The sequence below is a fragment of the Bombus pascuorum genome, chromosome 10, assembly GCF_905332965.1.
Source record: "Bombus pascuorum chromosome 10, iyBomPasc1.1, whole genome shotgun sequence".
Lineage (NCBI taxonomy): Eukaryota > Metazoa > Arthropoda > Insecta > Hymenoptera > Apidae > Bombus > Bombus pascuorum.
The window spans coordinates 9,580,035-9,601,574 of NC_083497.1; the positions used below are offsets into that span (position 1 = coordinate 9,580,035).

Sequence of the window (21,540 nt, forward strand, 5' to 3'; positions counted from 1 at the left end):
AGCGTGAATTTTAATGTCGACATCTTCTTGACCCTTTCCAACCCTTTCGAGCGACCCTCTTGCTAGCGAAACGTTCGTCAGAGGTTAAGAATCTACGCGAATCCGAGGATTCGAGCAATAAAAGCGAAAGCCACTCCGCGAAGAAACGTCATTTCCAACCAACCACCCGTCCCTTTTACATTCCGATTTTTGTTTCAACGTCGCGCCTTAATTATAGCGATTTAATTTATTCCAGCGTTACCTTGTCGTTCAAGCTGGTTCAGTTTAGAAATGTTACGGCTTATCACGGTTGTCGCGTGACGTCCGAATCTACAGCTTCAATAAGATGGTTTTTTAAGGAGGAACATGAATAATTCATAAGTGACCGCAGGAGTCATCATTCTCGCCATGACAATTGCGGTTGAGTGATTAAAACAGCTGACTGAGTTCCAACGAGAATTCACGAGAGAAGATTCTGAGGATTTATGGCAGTTTGGAATTCGCTTCGTCCAGAGAGAATCAACGTTCTCACGATTCGACGTCTTTAAGATTCTTCTCGTTGTGAAACGTGCTGACTTTCAGGTCGTTGAAAATTTCACTTGGCACAAACAACCGAATTCCGCATGGTAATTTATTGAATTTTTGACGCGAGCGAATCTCCATCATTTTCATCCAGACAACCTTTGGTTATCGAACTAGGATCATTTAATACATTCGAAATTTTGTTGCTTTTTTTCTACTAGTTCAGAGCATACGAAACCTCATGCATTTAAACGAAGATCTAGTTGGATACGATTTAGGGTAATATACTTTTTCAACGACTTATCTTGTTTCGTTATTCTACTAGATGTTACAAGGTCCTCTAGCTATTATTAATATCATGAGGTAAATTTTACAAGTTAAAAAGTACCAGTATAGATAAATACTGTCGCATAACAATGACAAGTTTGATAATAAAACGAATGAGATTTTACGAGTACTTAGTATCTAGTTATAATTTGCACGACCAACAAAATTTATCTCATACGCCCGAAATGCGTATATACGTATAATATATAGTAATTATAAAAGCCAAATTACTGTGTGTGATCATAATCCAAAAGTCATAAACTGTATTATTCACAGGTAAGGAGAACTGTTGGTAAAAAGTTTCTACTGATAAAAGTTTCGCTCGCGGAGGTAACCACGTATCTGTGTCCACGTATTTCATGTTCCTGGACGTGTAGTTCACCGGTACATGACGTCTATGAGGAAGCATCGCTACAATACAGTCCGATCTTCCCTACGTGTTACTTCTCTTTGTCTAATTCATCGCGTTCTTTTTTTATTTTATTTCGTCTCTCCATGACGTCTGCGTCTCGAATTTTGAACAAGTCCAAGGATACCGACGTTAGATCGCGAGATGAACGTTGCTGGACAGAAAAAGAGTATCTTGTTTAATTTACCGTCGATGATTAATCCACTCTCTGTCTGCAAAATGATTAATGGCCACTAAGAGGAGAAACTTTTTTCGTTTACACTTAAATGGCGTACTTTCGTTTGCTATGATGTTGATCCGATAACTAGAACACACAAAGTTGCGAAATGGAATTGTGCGGGATGTTGATGATTTATTAGAAAGTTCGTTTGTTGATCGTTTTCCACGCCGTACTCGATAAGATAATTCCTCATCAGTTATGGATCGTTCGGAACTCCGTCAATTTTATTTTTTTATAGAAAAAAGGGAGATCCGTCTTAGCACCTAACAGACATTTTTTTTCAGTACCTTCGCAAATTTATTCTGCGGCTATAATCAAACAGAATATGTGGTACGATATAAATCCAAGTTATTGGAAGATTTATTAGAAAGGTATAATAAAAATACGAAATACAAAGTGGGAAATTCTTCGACTTTTAATGTGCACTTTTATATGAAAAAGAAAGGTATATCGGACAAATATTGACACACATGTTTTGAATTAATACAAAGAGTTGATTGATTCATTGAAACGAAGCACGATTAAAATGAATTTCACGGAGAAATAAATTTAATCTTTTATCGTTATTAGGTTGGTATCGAACGGTGAACATTTTGAAATGAAGTATCAACACCTAACCATCAAATAGTCTGACTAATGATTATAAATCTATTCTCGTTTTATAGCACAGTAACCGCAAGTCCATTCCGTAATTTTTATTACAACTTTTCAGTCAAATAAATATTTTTTATTCGATTATAAACATACCGCATTACAACATAATGCGCTAGAAACATTTGGTTATTGAACTTTAGGACACCCTGTACATAAAGAATTAACACGCTTGTCGCTAAAATTACTTCGATATCAATTTATTTCGATATTAATTTCGTAAATCAAATTTCGCCATGCGATTGTACATATATGGAAATATTTGTATTTAACAATGCAGACTGACGCTGTTGTAAAGATTGCTTTTATAGAAAGAAATGGACGTGTTTTTCCCGAAATTCGAATTACGGAACATGGGATATGGTAACACAACCGTGGCGAGAAAATAATTCTGTGGGTCGAGGTTAATAAACATTGTCATGGAAGTGACAGCATAGAAAAGATGCGTAAATATACGTAATTCGATCCGAACAAAGGGAATTCGTTGGATAAAATAGAGACATAGTCGAGTAGTTTTTCGTACGTGATCGAGAAGTTATAAATATTTCGCGTCAGCTTAAGCTCCGGCTTCCTGCCGAGTTTGATAAAAATGTTGAAACGTTTCCTCAATGAAGTTGCCGCGATGTACTTCGAATTACGATGGAAATATAAATCGATCGACAGTCTACCAACTAATTTAAGCGTAAATTTCTTTCTTCCTCTTTAAACATTGTACGTGTTCATTGAATGTCGCTTTTTCCTGATGTGAATGTATTATATTTTACCATGTGAACATAAAACTCTGTTCAGTGATCAACCTGAATTTGATAGATTAATGTTACACGAATGATATTGTAGTTTCTTTTTCACAGTCGAAAAACTCTTGTGGAAATATAGCTTTTGATCAATCTTCTTCCAATTTTCGAAGGAACCCTGTTGGAAGAAAGCTGAGTCTCATTTATATTTAAAAGAGATTTTCACGAAGAGCAAGCGAGATCTAAAGATTTTCACAACAAAGCGTATCTTGGATCACCATAATTCTCCGTCGAAGCGTTTTCGCCGTGGAAAGGAAAAAAAGGGCTGATTTATCAATCAGGAAACGTCAACTTCGTCGTCTTTTTCGAAGCTTATGCGATCCATTGTAATCTTACGGAACGAATTTCGCTATAGTATGAATTTGAAACTCGAATAAAGTTCGGGATACATGATAAAAAAAAAGCACTTCACCGCTCTCTTTCGATTTATGCCTTCGCCCCCTCTTTAGAAAGGGATTTATTAATTTCTCTTTATCCACGAATCTTTCTAGAACGAAATGACGAGACGTGGAAAACCATTCTATCGTCCTCTTCCGATTTACAGTTGCTTTTCTCCTTTAAAATAAGATTTATTAAACTCCATCGATGAGTCTTTCTACAACAGAATGGTAAATTATATCGTAGAATAAATTATAGTGCTGACTGTTCGATTCTTATTACATAGATTTTTCATCCTGAGCAGCGATAAAAATCATCGTGCAGCGAGGAGAAATTGAGTTTCATCGACTGTCGCGATTCGTACGACGATTAAAAATATGAGAAAAAATAATATTTGTTATGAACAACGTTAATTAGAAGCATATTTTTCATTTCATGTTTGATCGGTGATGTAATCATTCGTGCTTCTTGGTTGTTCCCGAGAAATGTTAAAGGGACGCTGTCGAATAAGATTAACGATGTCAGAAACGACGACGATCGTATCTTCAAAGGACGACACCAATTAACGGTCCATTCACATAGACTACGGGTGTAAGTTTCATCTAATTACATTGTACTGCGTACAAGAATTAAAGGAATTACTAGATTGCTTTATCGTAAAGAATTTAGATGCAACATTCTAACTAAAGATTAGAACATTAGAAATTCAGTAATTGAATGGTTGAAAGAAAATTCACAATTTGAATAGTTAATTACTCATTCTTTTGTAAATTCGCCGCTGTTACTTTTCTAGAAATTTCAACGATGTAAATGAGGATATAAAGTAACGATACAACTTTAAAGTTGAACGTTTCGAACTTCAACTACTTTGGCACTGTTTCGCAGATTAAATATTCTCAACTGTTGTTCGTTCATTAATAGAACTCATTACTAAAACAATTAATCCTCTATTCTCTGGTTTATTTTTGACATACTAATTCATTACTACGAAACTCCCGATTATTTTAGTTATTCAAAGTGTTGCAAAGTTACTAATTTAGGTCAATAACAATAATCTTCGCTTCGACAAAACTTTCATCACAAGATTTTCTGATATAATAGAATTGCATGCCTTTCAAATTATTTGTTTCTTAATTAAATCTAGCAGTTCCAAACCTTTGTCCGAATGAAAATCTTTGTACGTCACGAGATGGTTACACGGTTCATCAAATCGATAGCAATATGAGACTCTCGATCGGTATTAAGAGTGGAACAATATGGAAGGCGAAGTTCATCGGTTACAGTTCATCTAGATGTTTCGACAGAATTGATTTTGGTGGAAACTGGTATCCAATAGTTGGCCTTATGTTCTTCCGGATCATCAGCTCGATACGTGGGAGGAAATCGTTCCATTAAAGCCTATTTGAAATCTCATATTCGATAACTACCTGTTACGACTGTCAACTTCGAATTAAGTTGCTTCTCCCACGACTTTGATCTTTCGACCTGTTTGTTTCCAATCGTTGGTTCGTTGTATAAGCGATACTAATGATTTTTTGATGAGAAGTTCGATAACAGGATTGCAGGTATGCAGCTATCGACGGTAGCTGCAGACGAAGGCTGAATTTATGATGTCGAATAGTTCAAGCGTCGATCTGATGGAAGTTTGAATAAGTTTGCCGAAGCGATTAGAATTTCGAAAGTATCACAAAGCGGTTAGTTATCTCTCTATCATTGAGAGATATATAATTTTAGTAATTGCAAAAATAAAAAATCTAGAACCTGTAATTTTGTTATTTTTGCCATACTGAATTTTTCAAATGAATTTTACTGTGTTATGGTAGCCATTTTTTAAGCTATTTTTATTACTATTACGCTTTGTATGAAATTTTTGGAAAATTTTATTGGATTCCAAAAAAGGCATCGTATATGGCGCAATAAGATTGATGCACAACTGTGGCATTAAACTTTTCTCCTATGAAACTAATTTTATTACTATCGTGCATCGAACGTTATTACGAAGTTTGCAAAGTTTCATCGTTATCGCATTTGAAAAAGAACCGCACAGGTGTAATAAGCTTGGTGTATCATACTAACATCAAACTTCCTCTTTTGAAGTCAGCCTCTTGCTAGTACGGTTTGCTTTACATTTTTTAAAATTCCACCGCGTAGTCAAATGCAAAGAAAAATAATATACAAGTTATAATAAGATTGTTTGTTGTACTTTTAAGGGGAAAAATTTCGAGTCTTATGTTTCCAAATTATGACAATTGTTTCTAACGAATAAATGAAGATGACTTAACTGAACAATTAATAGACGTATTTCGCGAACGTGCACATTCCCGCAGGAGATTGTCATGTTTGTTCAGACACGAAACTTCTGCAAGGCGCGACCCGTTTGTTTGGCTTTGACGTTTCATGATTGCATTCACGTCTTTGTGTTGCGTAACGTTCCCAGCAAATGGCCGCGGAAAAGATTTATCAACTAACATAATCACTAACTGGTTCGAGGTGATACAAATCTTATGATACAAAATTTGGCAAGACGAGATGTCCAAAAATATTAAAAACATTGTTTTTATCATATTCGTTGGAATTGTGAGGTTCGTGGCAGACAAAATGCTTGCCAATTTTTTTTTTAATTTTATTATTAATCAATACAAAGAAGAATCGTGCTTTTGAGGAAAATTTTTCATTTTTAGAAACTCCACCGTTTCATTTTTTAGATTATAGTGCATTTTGTGAGTTAGAAGCTAGACCCACGATATAATGCAATCGAGATTATAAAATATGATCTATATCTTGACTTATCGTCAAACAATTGTTACTAATGTTACAAAGTCTTTGGTAATGAGGCCTATAACTTCGTCATTTAATTAAACATCGTTTTTCTACGATTTAATTCCAAACATATTTATAAGAATTACGTATCATAATGAATACTCCGTTTAGAAAAATTGGAATGTATCGAAGAGAAATTAGAAACTCTAGAACAATGCATTGTTTCCTTGGGAGAAGAAAGGTAATATTCGTTACAGCCTCTTCGATTTTCGATAAAACGTCAAATCACCTTTGTATCCTATAGAAAATATTTCAACGATTAAATTTGCATCGAATTCGAAGCCGATAGATACTTCCGCATGATCGAACAGTTTAACGAACAGAAACTACACACTACAAAACACTTCGTAGTAATTCATCGTCGGCTCACAGGGTTTCACGCATTCGACAACGGGTCAACGAGGCGATCTTTCACAACCAGATACATTTTTCCCTTTCTAGTTAGCCCGTGTCATCGTCACGAGTTTCCAAAAATGATTTATAAACTTACTTCGCCTCGTTAACGAATTATTCATCGAAAATCTATGAAGTGTCCAAAATATGGAAGAGTCCCGTTGAAAAAAATCGCGTTTATCATTCCACTTCTGAAACATGAACGTCGTTCCACGAAGCTCCGCCATAACACCTGCTGTCGTCAACCTTTTTAAGAATAGATCGTTATGTTCTTGCTTTTCCTTCCATCTATTGTACAATATTCTTCTTTGGCCGAATAACCAACTTCCTTCCCATATATTTCGTTTCTCGATTATCCGATTTTAAACAGTCGTCTTTGGCCTGTTTTCTCTCTAATTACCAAGTAGCCGTTGGCGTGATTGCAATCTGTTCCGGTCGTTTTAATACGAAAACGTCGGAAATCCGAGCGTTGAACGTGATATTAAAATTCCTTGGTTCGCCACTCGACTATTTCCCCCCTCTTCGTCGAATAGCAAATACCAACCGACCGACGAAGAATACGCAATCAAAACGACCGGGCGAGTGTAAAAAAACGTCTAGAAAGGTTGCCATTCGAATGAAAGCTACGATTCCAGGCGAGGCGAGGCTATCCTATGTTTCCATCCTTTGGGAACGTTATTTTATCCCGCTGCCTTCTCTCTCTTTTTTCCTGTTGTCTAGAATGACGGGACGGCAAGATATCACTGACGAAAAATAGATCGATCGGGTGTAGAACGAACCTTCCGAACGAACAGTTTGGGACAAACGTTTCGCACGAATGAGTGGGAGGAACGTTCAGAAGGAACAGTTGGAACGAATATTTGGAACGAATACTTGGAACAAATGGTAGGTTGTTTTCACGAAAATAATCGACCACCACGCTTCAATCTTGTTCTACAATCGTGCACCAAGTGTTCTTCCTATAATTGAATATCTCGTCCCGGTGTATCGGTGTATCGAACATCTCGAAGAGGGCAGGAGTTCTCTGGTTTCCTCTAACTCACTGTCGTAACACGATTGAAATATTCAGAATACGGTGTTCCGTGGTGGAAACAAATATTGGACGCTCGAAGTTTGGTATCCTCTACAATAGGTGAAATGTAGACACATTGGCAAATGACATGAATGTACCTATCAAATAAATTCCAAGCTGTTCGGTATTTAAGCTTCAAGAGCACCAATTCATCACACCGTCGCGCAGCGTTGTATTTTATTTGTTAGCTCGAAACAATACGTGCTTTGTTTTCCTTGCGCTCTTTTGTTCTTTTTATTCATCCTCTTTTTTTCAGGAGCCCAAAGTAGAGTTTCATAGGTGGGTAAGTGGAGTATTATACTCTTTCTTTCTCAAACAACAGTTCGTTTTGTTCGAAGTTTTTATTCTTCTTTGGAAGTAAGATACGGATTAGGAGTAGTCAAGGGAATGTTTAGAAATTGCCAGGAACAGTCGGCACTCTCTTCAGTTTCCTAAGAAACTATCCGCACGGTTCTCCGCCTTTATTTTATCGAAAGCTGAGGCACGTTTCTCAAACGAACATGACGAACATCCACCAGGAAATAAACTTTGAAAGAACAAAGGAACGCGACGGATCTTGGGACACGTCTCACTAAAGGATTCACTATGATTTCGTGTCGCTTTTGCTGGTGGATGTTGACGATGAATACCAATGCAACTATTTGATTGAATTGTGTAAAATATCTTTTGTCCGATCATCTCCATTTAATGTATTTTAATGTACCTTAAAATAATAAAAGCTTAAACATTTTCAAACATTTCAGACAATTAGGATACAATTCGACCATACAAATTACGATCAAAAGATTTGCTATGATTTCAGTAAAGTAAAGCTTTTCAATTTTATTACCTCAGCTTTCTCGTACAATAATTTACAATTTCACAATTAGACAACTAACTGATATTCTTAAGTTTATTTATGGAAGCTGCTGGTATAGACGATTACATAGTTCAAGTTTAAAAAATGTACGTAATATCGTTATTTTTCTCTGCTTTTCAATTTACGGAGTTCATCAGCATGGTTTTCAAGCGGTTAATGTAATGAAACATACTTTAAAAAGTTCTTTATCTTCAGACTGCTCGTAAACCACGAGTCAGATAAAGGAGGTTCTTCTAAACTCACGCGAAGATTATTAACGCCGTTTTCAGCAGAATTAACTAAAATCCGGAAGTACGTCAACGTGATAGAGTACTTTATCTGAAAAGAAGATTATTCTTCATTTTTATAACGTTAGAACTATCAAAAAAGCCAAGTGATCAATTTATAATTCTTCGTAGATAAATTTCGTAAATTTACAACGATCCATTTTAAAGAATGTTGATCAATTCCAACTTGGTTCTTTTCCTTGTATTATATATTTTTTCATCCTGATTCCTCTAATACGAGTTTCGTCTAATTCTATACGCTATCCTCGTTAACAGATTATTTGCGTTTATAATCTTTTAATTTCACGAGAACATACTAATCACCGTCTCTAGTCATTGATTTTCCAATTTGGTATACTATTACAGCAAGTGCATAAGGCAGTCCAAATCATTCGGTACAATAGCGTATATTGTCTATTAAAGATGTTAATTTATATTTCGCCGGCAGGCTTCATTTAATTACTTAATTGAGATATTGAAACGTCATATTGACACGCAATCTCGGTACTGCGCCGAATATCTAAATTTTGTGGCGCACTAACCACATAAATGTTCTCTGGAATAATACCGCAGTCTAAACAACAGAACGTACACTGGTGGCAATGCGCAACCCTCTATTGGCAGTTATAGAGGGTGGATCAACGCCGTCGACGGTCAAGAGCAGCCACTTTCTCAACTTTACGATCCTCCCACTCGACCTTTACTCATACCTTCGTGAAAATAGCTTTAAGACTACCGGAGGCTTCAGTTCGATATTTTTATGGGGACCACCCTTAAGAAAGACGAAAGTCAACCTCACCGTCACACTAATTACGCAAACATCGCTGATGATTCAGTTTCATATCTAAAACTGTTCTTTCAATAATCGCGAGAAATTTATTTTTACGGCTCGTAATTTAGTAAACAACAGTTGTGGATTATGTAACGATACATATATATTCCGAACGAAGTTTGTTAAAGGTTACATAAGAAAGATATGATAAATGCTTTTTTGGTGATTTTCTAATTTTTACGCTACTTGATGATCGAAAGGAAACGCTTTAATATAACAGTAGAATTTTATTTAAAGTAACGATTTGTCGGATTCAAAGAAATCTCGTTTGGAAAGAAGGTTTAAGACACTACTAAGGTGTGAAAGATGCACTACAAATTAAAATGTATTTCTAGATTCGTTAAATATCAACTAACAACAAGTCGCCTGTTATCTGAACGTTCGTATTCACAAAGTAAATAACAATTGATCATTAACCATTTAATCGGAGTTCTTAACACTTAACTCGATTTTTCGAACGAGTCTTTCGAGATATTTTAATTAAATGAAAAACCAGTGTTCCGTATTCACGTGACTTTCTAGTTAGCTCTTTGTACAATTTGGAATGTATTAATTAAGCCAGAAAGCGTAGAATTTGCTTGTAACTTTTGTTGTAACGTAACTTCCTCGGATGTAGAGATGGCGTTTTTAATTTACCCCCGTCACGATGCTAAACCGTAAACTCATTTCGCTCGCGTTTCCTTCGCCCATTGTTAAAGGTACATAAATACCACCGCAATAAGAAATTTAATTCGATGTACCATTCCCCCACACGTTTCATTAAGTTTCGAGCTTTCCATTTTCGCTTAAAGATTCTACAATGTCAACGATGTTCATCAAATTTTGATAAACTGATTGAGAAAATGAGACGTTTAAAATCAATCACAATTTATCAACGATAGAAATGATATTTGCTGAGGGATAACCAGACAGAATTATTGGAGCGGCTTATTCGATTTCTCGAAAAACATACTGCTAAGATGTTTCTATATATGTTACATATTACATACTAGTTCATTGTCCGACGAATACAAAGCAAAAGTCGAACGGACCTAACTAATCCTTCTCCTCGTTTTGGTGTAGCATAGCCAAGCTCGTAAGAGGAGTTACGAGGCTTAGGTTAGTTCGACTTTAAGCCTATCGACATACTTCCTCAAACTAAATTGTTTTTTTTAACGGCGTGGTAACTCCGAATCTTTTGTTATTCTTTCGAAAAGACATCATCGTCTTACTAGGATTAAATTTGTTTAACGTCCTCGGAACTCCATTTTATCATCTACTTTTACAGTGAACGCGTCAATCGTGAAAGAATTGATGGATTGAAAAAATTGCACTTGCGTGCGATGAATGGCGTTGACGCTTGACGACCAAATATCGTGACATTTTTCAGTTTAAAAGGACCAACATCTTTCTCAATTTCCTGTAAACCTCTCTTTTTTCGATATAATATTCAAAATATTCGGACATTGTGTTGTCACGAATTACTCAACATTTTTGTTCTTAAATATATGATCTTTTAAGATACATATAAAGCATCTGTACATTAATAATTTATGTGTTATAAAATCATAGAGAAATAATTTTACAGGCCTGTCTCATTTTTTTTTACTCGCGATTAAAAAAAGAAGCTACAGTCGTTTGAATAAAAATTATTTTATATTTCAATTTTGAATTACGTGCCCGAGAAATATAAATACGTTACCTGATGACAAATTGAAACAACTGTATTCGAAATCCCAGAATTTCTGGATTTTTCTGTAATCAAGCTTCAAATAAGAGAATTAAAATATAGAAGATTAAAACCAGCTGCGCCACGGTAATTATAATCAGTCCGGTCAAAGAAGCACCATTCATTCAACAGAATTATTAAGCTGCAGAAAAATTTGCACGAGTTCAGAGTTTTAAAGCGTTCCAAATGATATGGTAATTACAGTTCTTTCAGACAATGATGGAAGAATTCAATTTGTTAAATTTTATACACACTGTAATCAATTTATCCATTTATTACAATTATCCTAATACGATGAATAATTAGAGATCAGAATTCAGAGAACTAGTTCAAACGTACAATGGATATCAGTAAAGTTGGGTGAGATTAGTAGTAGGAACCGATATTAGTCAGACGGAAGACAAAAGCGCTGACAGTACCGTTTAGCAGTGAAACAGGCGATTCTTGGTACCCAAGGGAGAGTGGACACTCGAAGACTGTAAATACTCGAAGACTGGATTACCTTCTCCTTTTCTTTCTTATACTGCAATTTCATAGGAGCCGAGTCCGTAAAATAATCTCGGTTCTTCCATGCTGCCCTTATCTTCATATATCCTGCCGACCACAGATACGAAATTTTGTTGCATACGCATATCGTCCGACTATAAAGGTAGGTAATACAGTGGAATCTCATTTGTCCGAACAGGGGCCATGGGATTTCGGATAATCGAGTAGCTCCGATGAAAAAGGTTCACCAGTTAATCCTCTCTATTTCTTTTTACTGGTTTGGGTAATAGGAGCTGTTCACCTTGCACAATTGGACTAATGATATTTTAAAAGTGGTCGATAATAATAAATTATAATTTTGAATGTAAATTTTAGAAATTACATGTTGTGTAATTATCTTATATCACGTCAACTGTGAAATTGTAAAAAATACATCTACAATTTGCAACTTGTCAATTGGCTAATAGCACTAGGTCGCTAAATTATTCTGTACGGAAGAAAATTGCTTCCACATCGCATTCTTCGACATCTTATTTATTTTTATTGTACTCGACAAGAACAATAATGCAGCGAGCAATAAACTCGATTGTGAGTAAGTCTTCAAAATGAAGTCTCTTTTAATCGAATATTGATTGAAAAGTGTAATCTTCTCTGATGATTTGGAATTATACGGTCGCTGGGAAAATAAGACTATTTCTTTTCTATTTCATCTCTATTTATGTTTCCAATCTCCATGGTTAGTGACCATTTACTTTGTGCGTTTACACTTATATAATATTTAAAACAGTACTATTTTTAACTGTTTTAACAGCAAGAAAGGAATCAAGGATTTTACCAATCGATTTGGCCGGTTGTCTGGAACTAGCAATTACTTACAAATTTAGCAAGTGCAAATGAAACGAATAACGTTGCCTCGATTCGACCATGTGTCCGATGCATGATTATTTTGCCAACGCTCCAATTAGTAGTCCCCATGCGATTTCACGATTCTTCTTCCACGAAGGAAAACGATCATCGGAAGTCGTTAAAACGTTCCTAATCTCGTGCGGCTCTAGATACGAAATCCGAGTTTTTTCTCGCAATCTGCTCTCATCCATACCAACCACGTGTAATCCAATTCAATTTTCGTAACTCACGCCTTTGAAATGATTTTACAACTCCCTGGTATTGTATCTGGTATAAAAGAACCACGTAATAACAGAACCCCTGCTAAATAACAACGTGTATTGTTACATCAGCGGGACGTACGTGCATCGTTTCGCTGGTATTGGAAAGAATCGTAGTTTGATCATTTCATTTGTGTCTGTATGGAGAACCATGAAACGAAGTGGAGCGGTGCAATGCAACGTTTTCAGAATTTTCCGCCGCAGTAATTAATCGATTTTCACCGGGTTTTATCAAAACCTGTTAGGTAACACGCGTGGTATCGTGCAACGCATTCTACACGTGCCGTTTTAAATGATACACGAGCAATTAATTATCAAAATATCCAGAAAATGTGGCGCTGTGAAGATTTCCATGGTAATTAACTTGTGTTCAGATGATACCGGAAAAATTGAAAATATCAATTCAACGAATTAATACCAACGATGCAAATTATTTTCCCAATCGAGTTCTATCTTTGCTCTGCAAAATTAATCTATTGAAAGTTAACTCGCGTGCTTCATGACGATCGTGATAATTCTAAATCCACAACTTTCGCGTTGTTCTCTCTGTAAGGATTTGAATATTCGACGAAAATGAATTCTGCTCTGTTATTTTGAACGCTCTTTGCTCAAACTATATTTCTCTATTATTAGAAAATTTATCGAAAGTGATAGAGGAATTATTATCGATAAGCGCGTCCCCGTTTTAATATACTTTATTAATTTTTCCAAATAATTGAAAGTTCTTTTTTCTCGGTTGAAGTTAAAATAAAATTCAATTATCTAAAATTTAAATCGTGACAAAGTTAAATTGCAACGTAGAAAAAGCTCGAAAAATAAAAATTCTCTTTTAAAACAAATAGGCGCGATTGTATCGATTAAACAAAATTTTTATGCCCTGGGCAATGACGCTGCGACGCCAACCAACTTGAAAATCGATAGTCGAAGCTTAATGACGCTAATGATATTCCACCAACGTATGTAGCACGTTCCACAAAGCTTCCTAGTTCAATTTACGCACGAAAAAGCCTGCCACATTCTCGAACGAACTAAATCGATATTTCCAAGTGTGAATCACATCAACCAGAGAAACTGTATCTATGCAGAATTTTATTAACTGCAGCCGAGAATTGAAAGATAGAGATAGAGAGAAAGAGAAAGAAAGAAAAAGAGAAAGGAAGAGAGAGAAATTGTCCAGAAGTATTTTACCCGTTTTAGATTGTAATTTCTATTCACGTTGCTAGTTTGAACAACAGGCTTTTAGTAACAGCTGCCACGGACGCTAGTAAATTGATTAAACGAACGTTTTCTTCACGCATTCCCGTACCTTCATATTCCTGGAGTTTCATCTCGTTATTTTTTATGCGAATACTTACGGCTCGCCAGATTGTTGAGTACTTAACCATCGAATAACGAGCGTAATTTATTTTTCCACATAAAAGTAGTTTGGAAAAAAAATTTTTTGTCCCCGTTATTGTAGTTTTCTATTATATTACATTCTTAAAGTTTTGCAATTCCACTCAAAACGTACACGAAACTTTTTTCGAAATTAGCAGATTCTCTTCTTTATGCAATCATATTTCATCAGTGTGTATGATGTACTTTTGCCAAAATTACGAGACACTGAATGATCTCTTCATTACATATTAATTCATGAAAAACGTGAACACGCGTTATACACAAGCCACTGTATATATCCTGTATATATCCTGTTTAATCCTATCACGGCCGCTATCGCACTTAGCCTCATTTAATGATCCTAAATGTCTTGGGCTTCGATTTACGAGGTGCTAGCTCTGTCTTCTCGCGTATGGGTCCGGTCGTGGTAACGGGTCATCATCGGGAATATATACCATTGTAACGTGGTATCCAATCTGGCCAGCTTGTGATTGAAACCGTGTTATAAAAGGGTTTATAGTCAACCGGCTTTTATTAAATTATTTTTCCTTTTCCAGACACGTCTCGTCAAATTCGTTTCGCTAAACTGTATCTCGCTTCAAGGTTCATGCGTATACGTACATCACGAATAAAAATATAGAGCGACCATAAAATGAGCGAGAGCTGAAATTTACACGTTTCGATTGCACGTTTCTTTGCAGAGGTAAGGATTTTGGTAATATCAATTTACGAGGAATGATATCACAATAACGATGCAATCGCATGGATCTTTTCTATCAATTGGAAAAGTACTATAAAACATACAAGAAGGCTAGATGTATGTTGAAAAACAGTTAACAAGCTCCAGGTGGAAATTTTCCTGACTCTATCTATTAAATTTGTTCTAATGAAGAACGAAATTCCATTCGAGACAAATGTTTATGTTGTCTGTGCGTAACATCGTAAATTGTGACTATATCGATAAGAGTCACTTTTGAAAGCTCTGATTTACCACCCTGTTGATACACTGTTTGACTGCTGTTCTACACGAATGAAGGTTCTTCCATCTTCGAATGAGATTTCGCGTCAACCGGGAAAGATAGCGGCGTTCGAGCGAATCCCAGCGTGAAATTGTTGGATGATTAAAGTAGCCGGAGATCGGTTTACCGGCTCTCCGTCGAATTAAACGAGACACTTCGAGTTTAAGGGATGATTCAGAGTTTGAACAGTTTCATTATACCTTGTGTTCATCCGCTCTGAATACGACAATATCTCAAGTGGGTAAAATAGTAGATAAGTGAATTCAATCGACAAAAGTTCAGTTAGTCGGATATTAAATAAAACTTCCTTCCAACAAATAAAGTCCAAGTGAGTGAAATCCTGCTTCTACTTCTGGAGTTTTACTTCTATTCCCAGAATTCTACTTCCAAAAAATTTATCTCTTTAAAAACAGAATGATATTTTCCAATAATTTCTATATTGAAAACTCCGACTTTATGACACGTCGTTGAACTACTGACGATGATATAAATTTTTAAAATCTGGGGCAGGTTCTTACGTACGGCCTTAATTGCAGTTAGATCAATTAGTGACCCTACTTAACGCTTTACGACCTTACTGAATTATATTTCACCCACTACACCTATCGTACACTGTCTCAAAGCTGAATGACGTCAGATCAATTGGCCCCAACGATACTTCTTTTAAAAAAAATGTGCATTATTGCCAACGTACACATTGCTAAGGCGATAAAATCGGGAGAGAAATTTCGAGAATGTAACGAGTCAACAATGGCCACCTTGGAACGATATCAATTGCACTCGAGAGGCGACGAATCGTAAACTCACGCGAACTATCCTTTGCAAGCATAAATTTGCTTAAATTCCTTTGCTAGAGGATTGTGTACATGTTCGCGTGTAAACACGAGCTTGCATTGTCTTTCGTGAATCGAGGGACGCCAATAATCAAGTATGCTTTTACTATTATGCAGCTCACAAAAGACCCTTGCCTATAGCAAAGTGCCTGAAATACTCCAGTATATTTCTTTTTCCACGACATTCGCGAGAATGCGCTCGTCTGGATTTATGTCGGTACCTACTTGATTAAATTAAGCGCATAAAATGTTCGCACAATTCCTTTGAATATCCTTCAATTGCGTTACATCCTTTAGGACATTTTCATTCCAACCATTTATTTTTATTGCTAGGAAATTGGTTAAATATCTTAAAGTGAGATTCTCTCGTGTAACAACAATAAGAGTAGTGATTCTTATAAATTTCTTTGTTTTAGTCTATTTATCGGTTACATGGTAGATACTAGACCTTTTTAAGATGTAAATAGATAGCTTTGAAGTACAGATGTAATTTTTTCACTTTATTTTTAATTTAATGATAATTATTTTTCGGGTCATTATTATTTCCTTCCTCTACGTTGAGGAAATCTCTATATAGTCGTCTTTGACCGGATAATCCCCTCTAAGTTCCTATAATCTTGGTGCTTTTGCAACACAAAATGCAGAGGAAACACAGCGACGCATCCACTATCATTGCTATTAACAACCAAAGTTTCGCTCAAGCTCCTCCTACTCATATTTTCTACGATACTGTACCTACTCGCGTAGGAATTTAGTAACGCACAATTGCTATTGTTTTCTACGGAATTAAGAAATTTCGAGCTTCTTTTTTCTGATGAAATCTCCACATTGACTTTGTTAAGGATTAAGATGAACTGAAGCATTTGGTGAAAGCGAAGAGAAGTATCGTTAGCTGGAAACTCTGCTACCGGAAGCGACATCGGTGGAATTGTAAGCATCTAAGCAACTCGTTACGGTGGAATCATGCAGGCACGATAGAAAAAAGTATTACCACGAAAATCCACGAGTTAACGAGATCACCCAGTACCGCCGTTAACGTTTCTCACGCGGCAGAAATGCAGTCCTTTATATTCTCTTCCTTTCCGTGAATCGTGAATTTTTATTGATGGCGGTTTTATATAGCGTACGTGAAGATATAAGCAGCGGAAATCTCATTAGACCGCTCTTGGCCCATGGTATCCAAGCCGTTTCGAGTTGCTTGTTAAAGTGCCGCAAGAATGTCGTCATCTCGTTGTCATCGTCTTATACATATACTGTTAGCTCAGCTTGAAAATAGATAAAAATCCATAATTGTCATAAAAGTCCATAAGTGCAATAATTAAAGTTCTGATAATTCTAACTAAATTTTGGCTATTTTCGATTACTCGACTTTTCACATGTTCTATGTTCTGAAATATACAAATATTCAAACATGTCTTGGTTCCGAGATATTCTGATTGAATTTTATTGAACTGAACGGTATTCTACCGTAACTGATACGCAGACATGCATCTCTTTCAAAATTCTCCATTCATGACTATCCGAGAGATTCACGTACTTTCGGATGAGGTATTATCTCCATATAAACGGCGAGCGGTGCTCAAATTGCCTTAGACCGCGGATCTTTATGTAAATTCATGTTTTGATGGACAGAATCAACGAATACGTAATCTAAATTGAGATTTGTTTCCCTTTGCAAATATTGCAACGGCTACTTTACTACCACGTATTTGATATCACAGAGTTCATCCCCGTTAACAAATAGAATAAATCAATAAACTACTGTGAAAGGGTAGCATTATCCTCTCGTATCAATGGAATGTCGAATGCAAAACAAATAAATGTAGATAACATTTCCTTAACATATACGTAAAATTCATCTTCCTTATCCTGTTCCCATAGCATTTCCCTACAAGAGGCACTTTAGCTCTCAGCCATTCCGAAAAACACGTATTTCCAACGTGCAATTTCCTTGGAACCAGTCGTTTCCATGCCCACGGGGATCATTTCCCCATTTACCTCCGTGTTCCGCTCTATTTGCAGAGAAACTTTCACTAACGCGAACTTCTTTTACAATTTCCAGGGCACAAAGATTTGAGAAAGGAAGTTGAGCTGAAGCGTTTACGGCTGTTGGCCAGTGGAAACCACGATTAAGATGTGAACCACGACGATTCGTTTCCGCAACATAGGGGACCACACTGTCTTTGTCCAAAGGAAGAACGAAATCGAACGTGTTCATGGCTCGGACTACGGTTTCCCCGTCTTCGCTCTTATCTTCGACCTCATGGACCACACCGTCCGTCTCGAACGTCCTCAAGGACACTTTCGGGATCGCCTCGACTACACATTATGCGAGTATCGAAAAGCAAACAGACGCGGAAGAAAAGTACACGCCGTATGAAGATCGACCGGAAACATACTTCGTGCCAATTGTCTTCCTGCTGATTCTTGTGATCGGGCTTACAGGAAATGGCGTGCTCGCGCTCACCATACTGCGCCACAGTAACATGAGGAACGTTCCCAATATTTATGTCTTTTCGTTGGCACTCGGAGATCTCTTGGCACGTGTTTATTCTTATTCTAAATTTATTACCAATGTTTTACCATCCCTAAAATTCTCTGCTCGTGAAAACGATCAGTCCCTTTTTCTTTACGATGGAATTCCTCCCTTCGATGTGCACTCAGGTATTTCCCTTCTCCACGACTTCTTTTAGTTTCCTAAAAGGTTCATCTCTTAAACTGTCTTCGCGCGATCGCTGCTTCTCAAACTATATCTGCGTTCAGAGTAAGAAAATGTTCGTCATGTTTGAGTCAGAAAAATGTTCGAATACAGTGACGAGTAAAACTTGTTCAATTTCTCTTACTGACCTGCGCAATTCGCAAATTTAGTTACAGACAATATTTAAAAGACTATTCAAACCTTCCTTTGTGGCGAATATCGTGTATATTGACAGATCGACGACCATAGTTCTCTACGAGCATACAGCTTTCAGCCATCGAAAGATCAAAAGGAAAATCGTCGATGTTAATATTCTCAGTTGTAATTATCACCACGTTTTATCGCTCATTCGATTAATTCTCACATAATAAATATCTCCTCGTTGACTCAGACAACTCTTCCATAGGGTTATTCGAATTATTTTCTCGTTTTTGATATCTTTTTTTTACTCCATCTAAAGAGGATGATATTTTCTCATTCTTTCATTAACATAACAAAGATTAATAGTACCTCATAATAGACAACGAGTCTACTCTATTATTCTATGCAAAATTCAAAATTCAATTTTAGAATGTTTGGTTGATTCAACTGACCCTAGCTATTACAGACAGTTCTCGTTAAGCTGAGATTCCTTTCCTTCTTCAAATGTTTTTTGTTTTCATTTCAAGGAAAGAGAGACTTATCGGTGCACAATGAAGAATCTCAATGAATTCTTTCCTTAATCAGTCGAAATTTTATTCAGCTTGAAGACTATTGTTCGAATAAAAACGTCATTGACGATTCTTTTCTGATACAATGATTCGATATTACGCTGCAGGTGATTCTCACGTGCGTACCATTCACTTTCACCGTATATATTGTGGATTCTTGGCCTTTTGGACTTGTGCTCTGCAAGGTTTCCGAGTGCGCCAAGGATATCTCCATCGGAGTCTCTGTCTTCACTTTAACGGCACTATCCGCGGACAGATTCTTTGCTATCGTCGATCCGATGAGAAAGCTTCATGCCTCGGGTACGAGCTTCGATTTCCCATTTTCTCATCATTCTGAAATAGAGATCTTCGCGATGAAAAGCAAGAGCACGGAAAACGTTCGAAAGCTTAAGTGGCTATTCTACCTATTCTAATATGATATATTATAATAATATTCATCAGAAGACATTTGTAAATGTCACCGGATCACGAACAGATACACGTACAAAATATCCCAGGAAAGTATTGTACAATTTCTCTGTACGAAAGCACCAAAGAACAGTCAAAAAATATTAAAATACGTCAAGATCAAAAATACTTGAAGTAGGAATAACAATTTTTCGTCATCTCCTTCGTTTAATTCAATTCAAATAATAAATGTATAAATGTATAAAAATGGTGGAATACGGAAATAAGGATAATCGAAGTTAAACAAAGTTCCATAGTCGATTTTGATGACACATATATTTTTTACAAGATTCTCGTCTCGTACTGAGAACGTTTTCCGCATTTTACGCCGCAATTTAATATTCCGTGGGTGGAACTATGTGCGCACCACGGATACCAAAGGAATTTATATAAAGTGAAATACGCGAATTTCGTTTGCTCTTGGAAAGAAAGATATTCTATGGTATCCGCAGTGCGCTATGAAAAGAAATACTCGAGCGAATATGAATACAGATGTGATCGATGAAATCAGTCATTTCCGACTTTTACTGTTCAAGGTACAGGAAGACGAGCAACGCGTTTCACGGTGATCGTCGCTTCCTTGATTTGGGTATTAGCCATTATGTGCGCCATCCCCAGTTCCTTCTCCTACATCAGGGTTTTCAAAGTGAACACCAACGTAACCTTTCAAGTGAGTTCGATTAGCATCCATGAGATAATTAATTTTATCGTTCATGCTTCAACGATCGATCGACGAACACGATTTTTCTCGCCATCCATTTATTCCTTTCCAATTTCCCTTGCTCGGTATCATCAGACGACTGCTGTTCCACTGTATCGTCAAAATTATTTACACCCATCTGATCGACTCGAGGGAAGATTTTTACATTAGTACATTATATGGTGTTCAATTTAAAGGCCTGCTACCCGTATCCTGCGGAATTTGGACCCAATTACCCCAAGACGATTTTGGTCTGTCGGTTCTTCATATACTACGCTGTGCCGCTTAGTATTATTGCTTTCTTCTACATTCTTATGGCCAGACATTTGATTCACAGTACTAGGAATATTCCTGGCGAAATGCAGTGTCAGGTAAGTGGAAAAAAAGTTTTAAAGGTGGGCGATAAAAGTGACCATCTCTTATGTTTGGAAATGAAAGGTCGAAGAGCTCATAGTTTAACTGCAAAGAGACAAAAATTTGCAACGGTAGTTTTCGAGATGAACTCCACGATTTACGCAAAACGTTGAAATATACCACCCAATGAACAAAATGTAATAAGAAAGCTATATAAAAAAAAAAGACAAATCGTCAGAAAACACGGGGAGGTGAAAGTGATCGAAGTTATCTTCTTTCAAAGTTTTCATGCTCAACTGAGGACAAAAATATTCAAACATACACCTCCTCAAATATTTCAGAGATAAGCGACACACTTTAATTTACATATGACATTCAGTACAACAGCTAGAAGTTTTATTAAACTCGATAAATATCAACTCGGCTGTGAACACAGGCCGAACTTCATTGATTCCTATCGTCAATCTTCGCGTTTCACGAACTTAGAGCTTAATACGCAGCCAGGGGACTCGTCTAAAGT

The 21,540-nt window shown here is 36.5% G+C and overlaps 1 protein-coding gene across 1 annotated transcript in view; it reads left to right on the top strand.

Moving 5' to 3' along the window:
- The window catches only part of LOC132911287 (neuropeptide CCHamide-1 receptor-like), a 41,863-nt gene that overhangs the window by 17,336 nt on the left and 2,987 nt on the right, over window positions 1-21,540 (top strand). Inside the window, exons 2-5 of the mRNA XM_060967850.1 lie at window positions 18,174-18,651; window positions 19,627-19,819; window positions 20,503-20,636; window positions 20,864-21,037. Of these exons, the coding sequence (XP_060823833.1) occupies window positions 18,328-18,651; window positions 19,627-19,819; window positions 20,503-20,636; window positions 20,864-21,037 (825 nt within the window). The 5' untranslated portion in view covers window positions 18,174-18,327. The remainder of the gene's footprint in view (window positions 1-18,173; window positions 18,652-19,626; window positions 19,820-20,502; window positions 20,637-20,863; window positions 21,038-21,540) is intronic.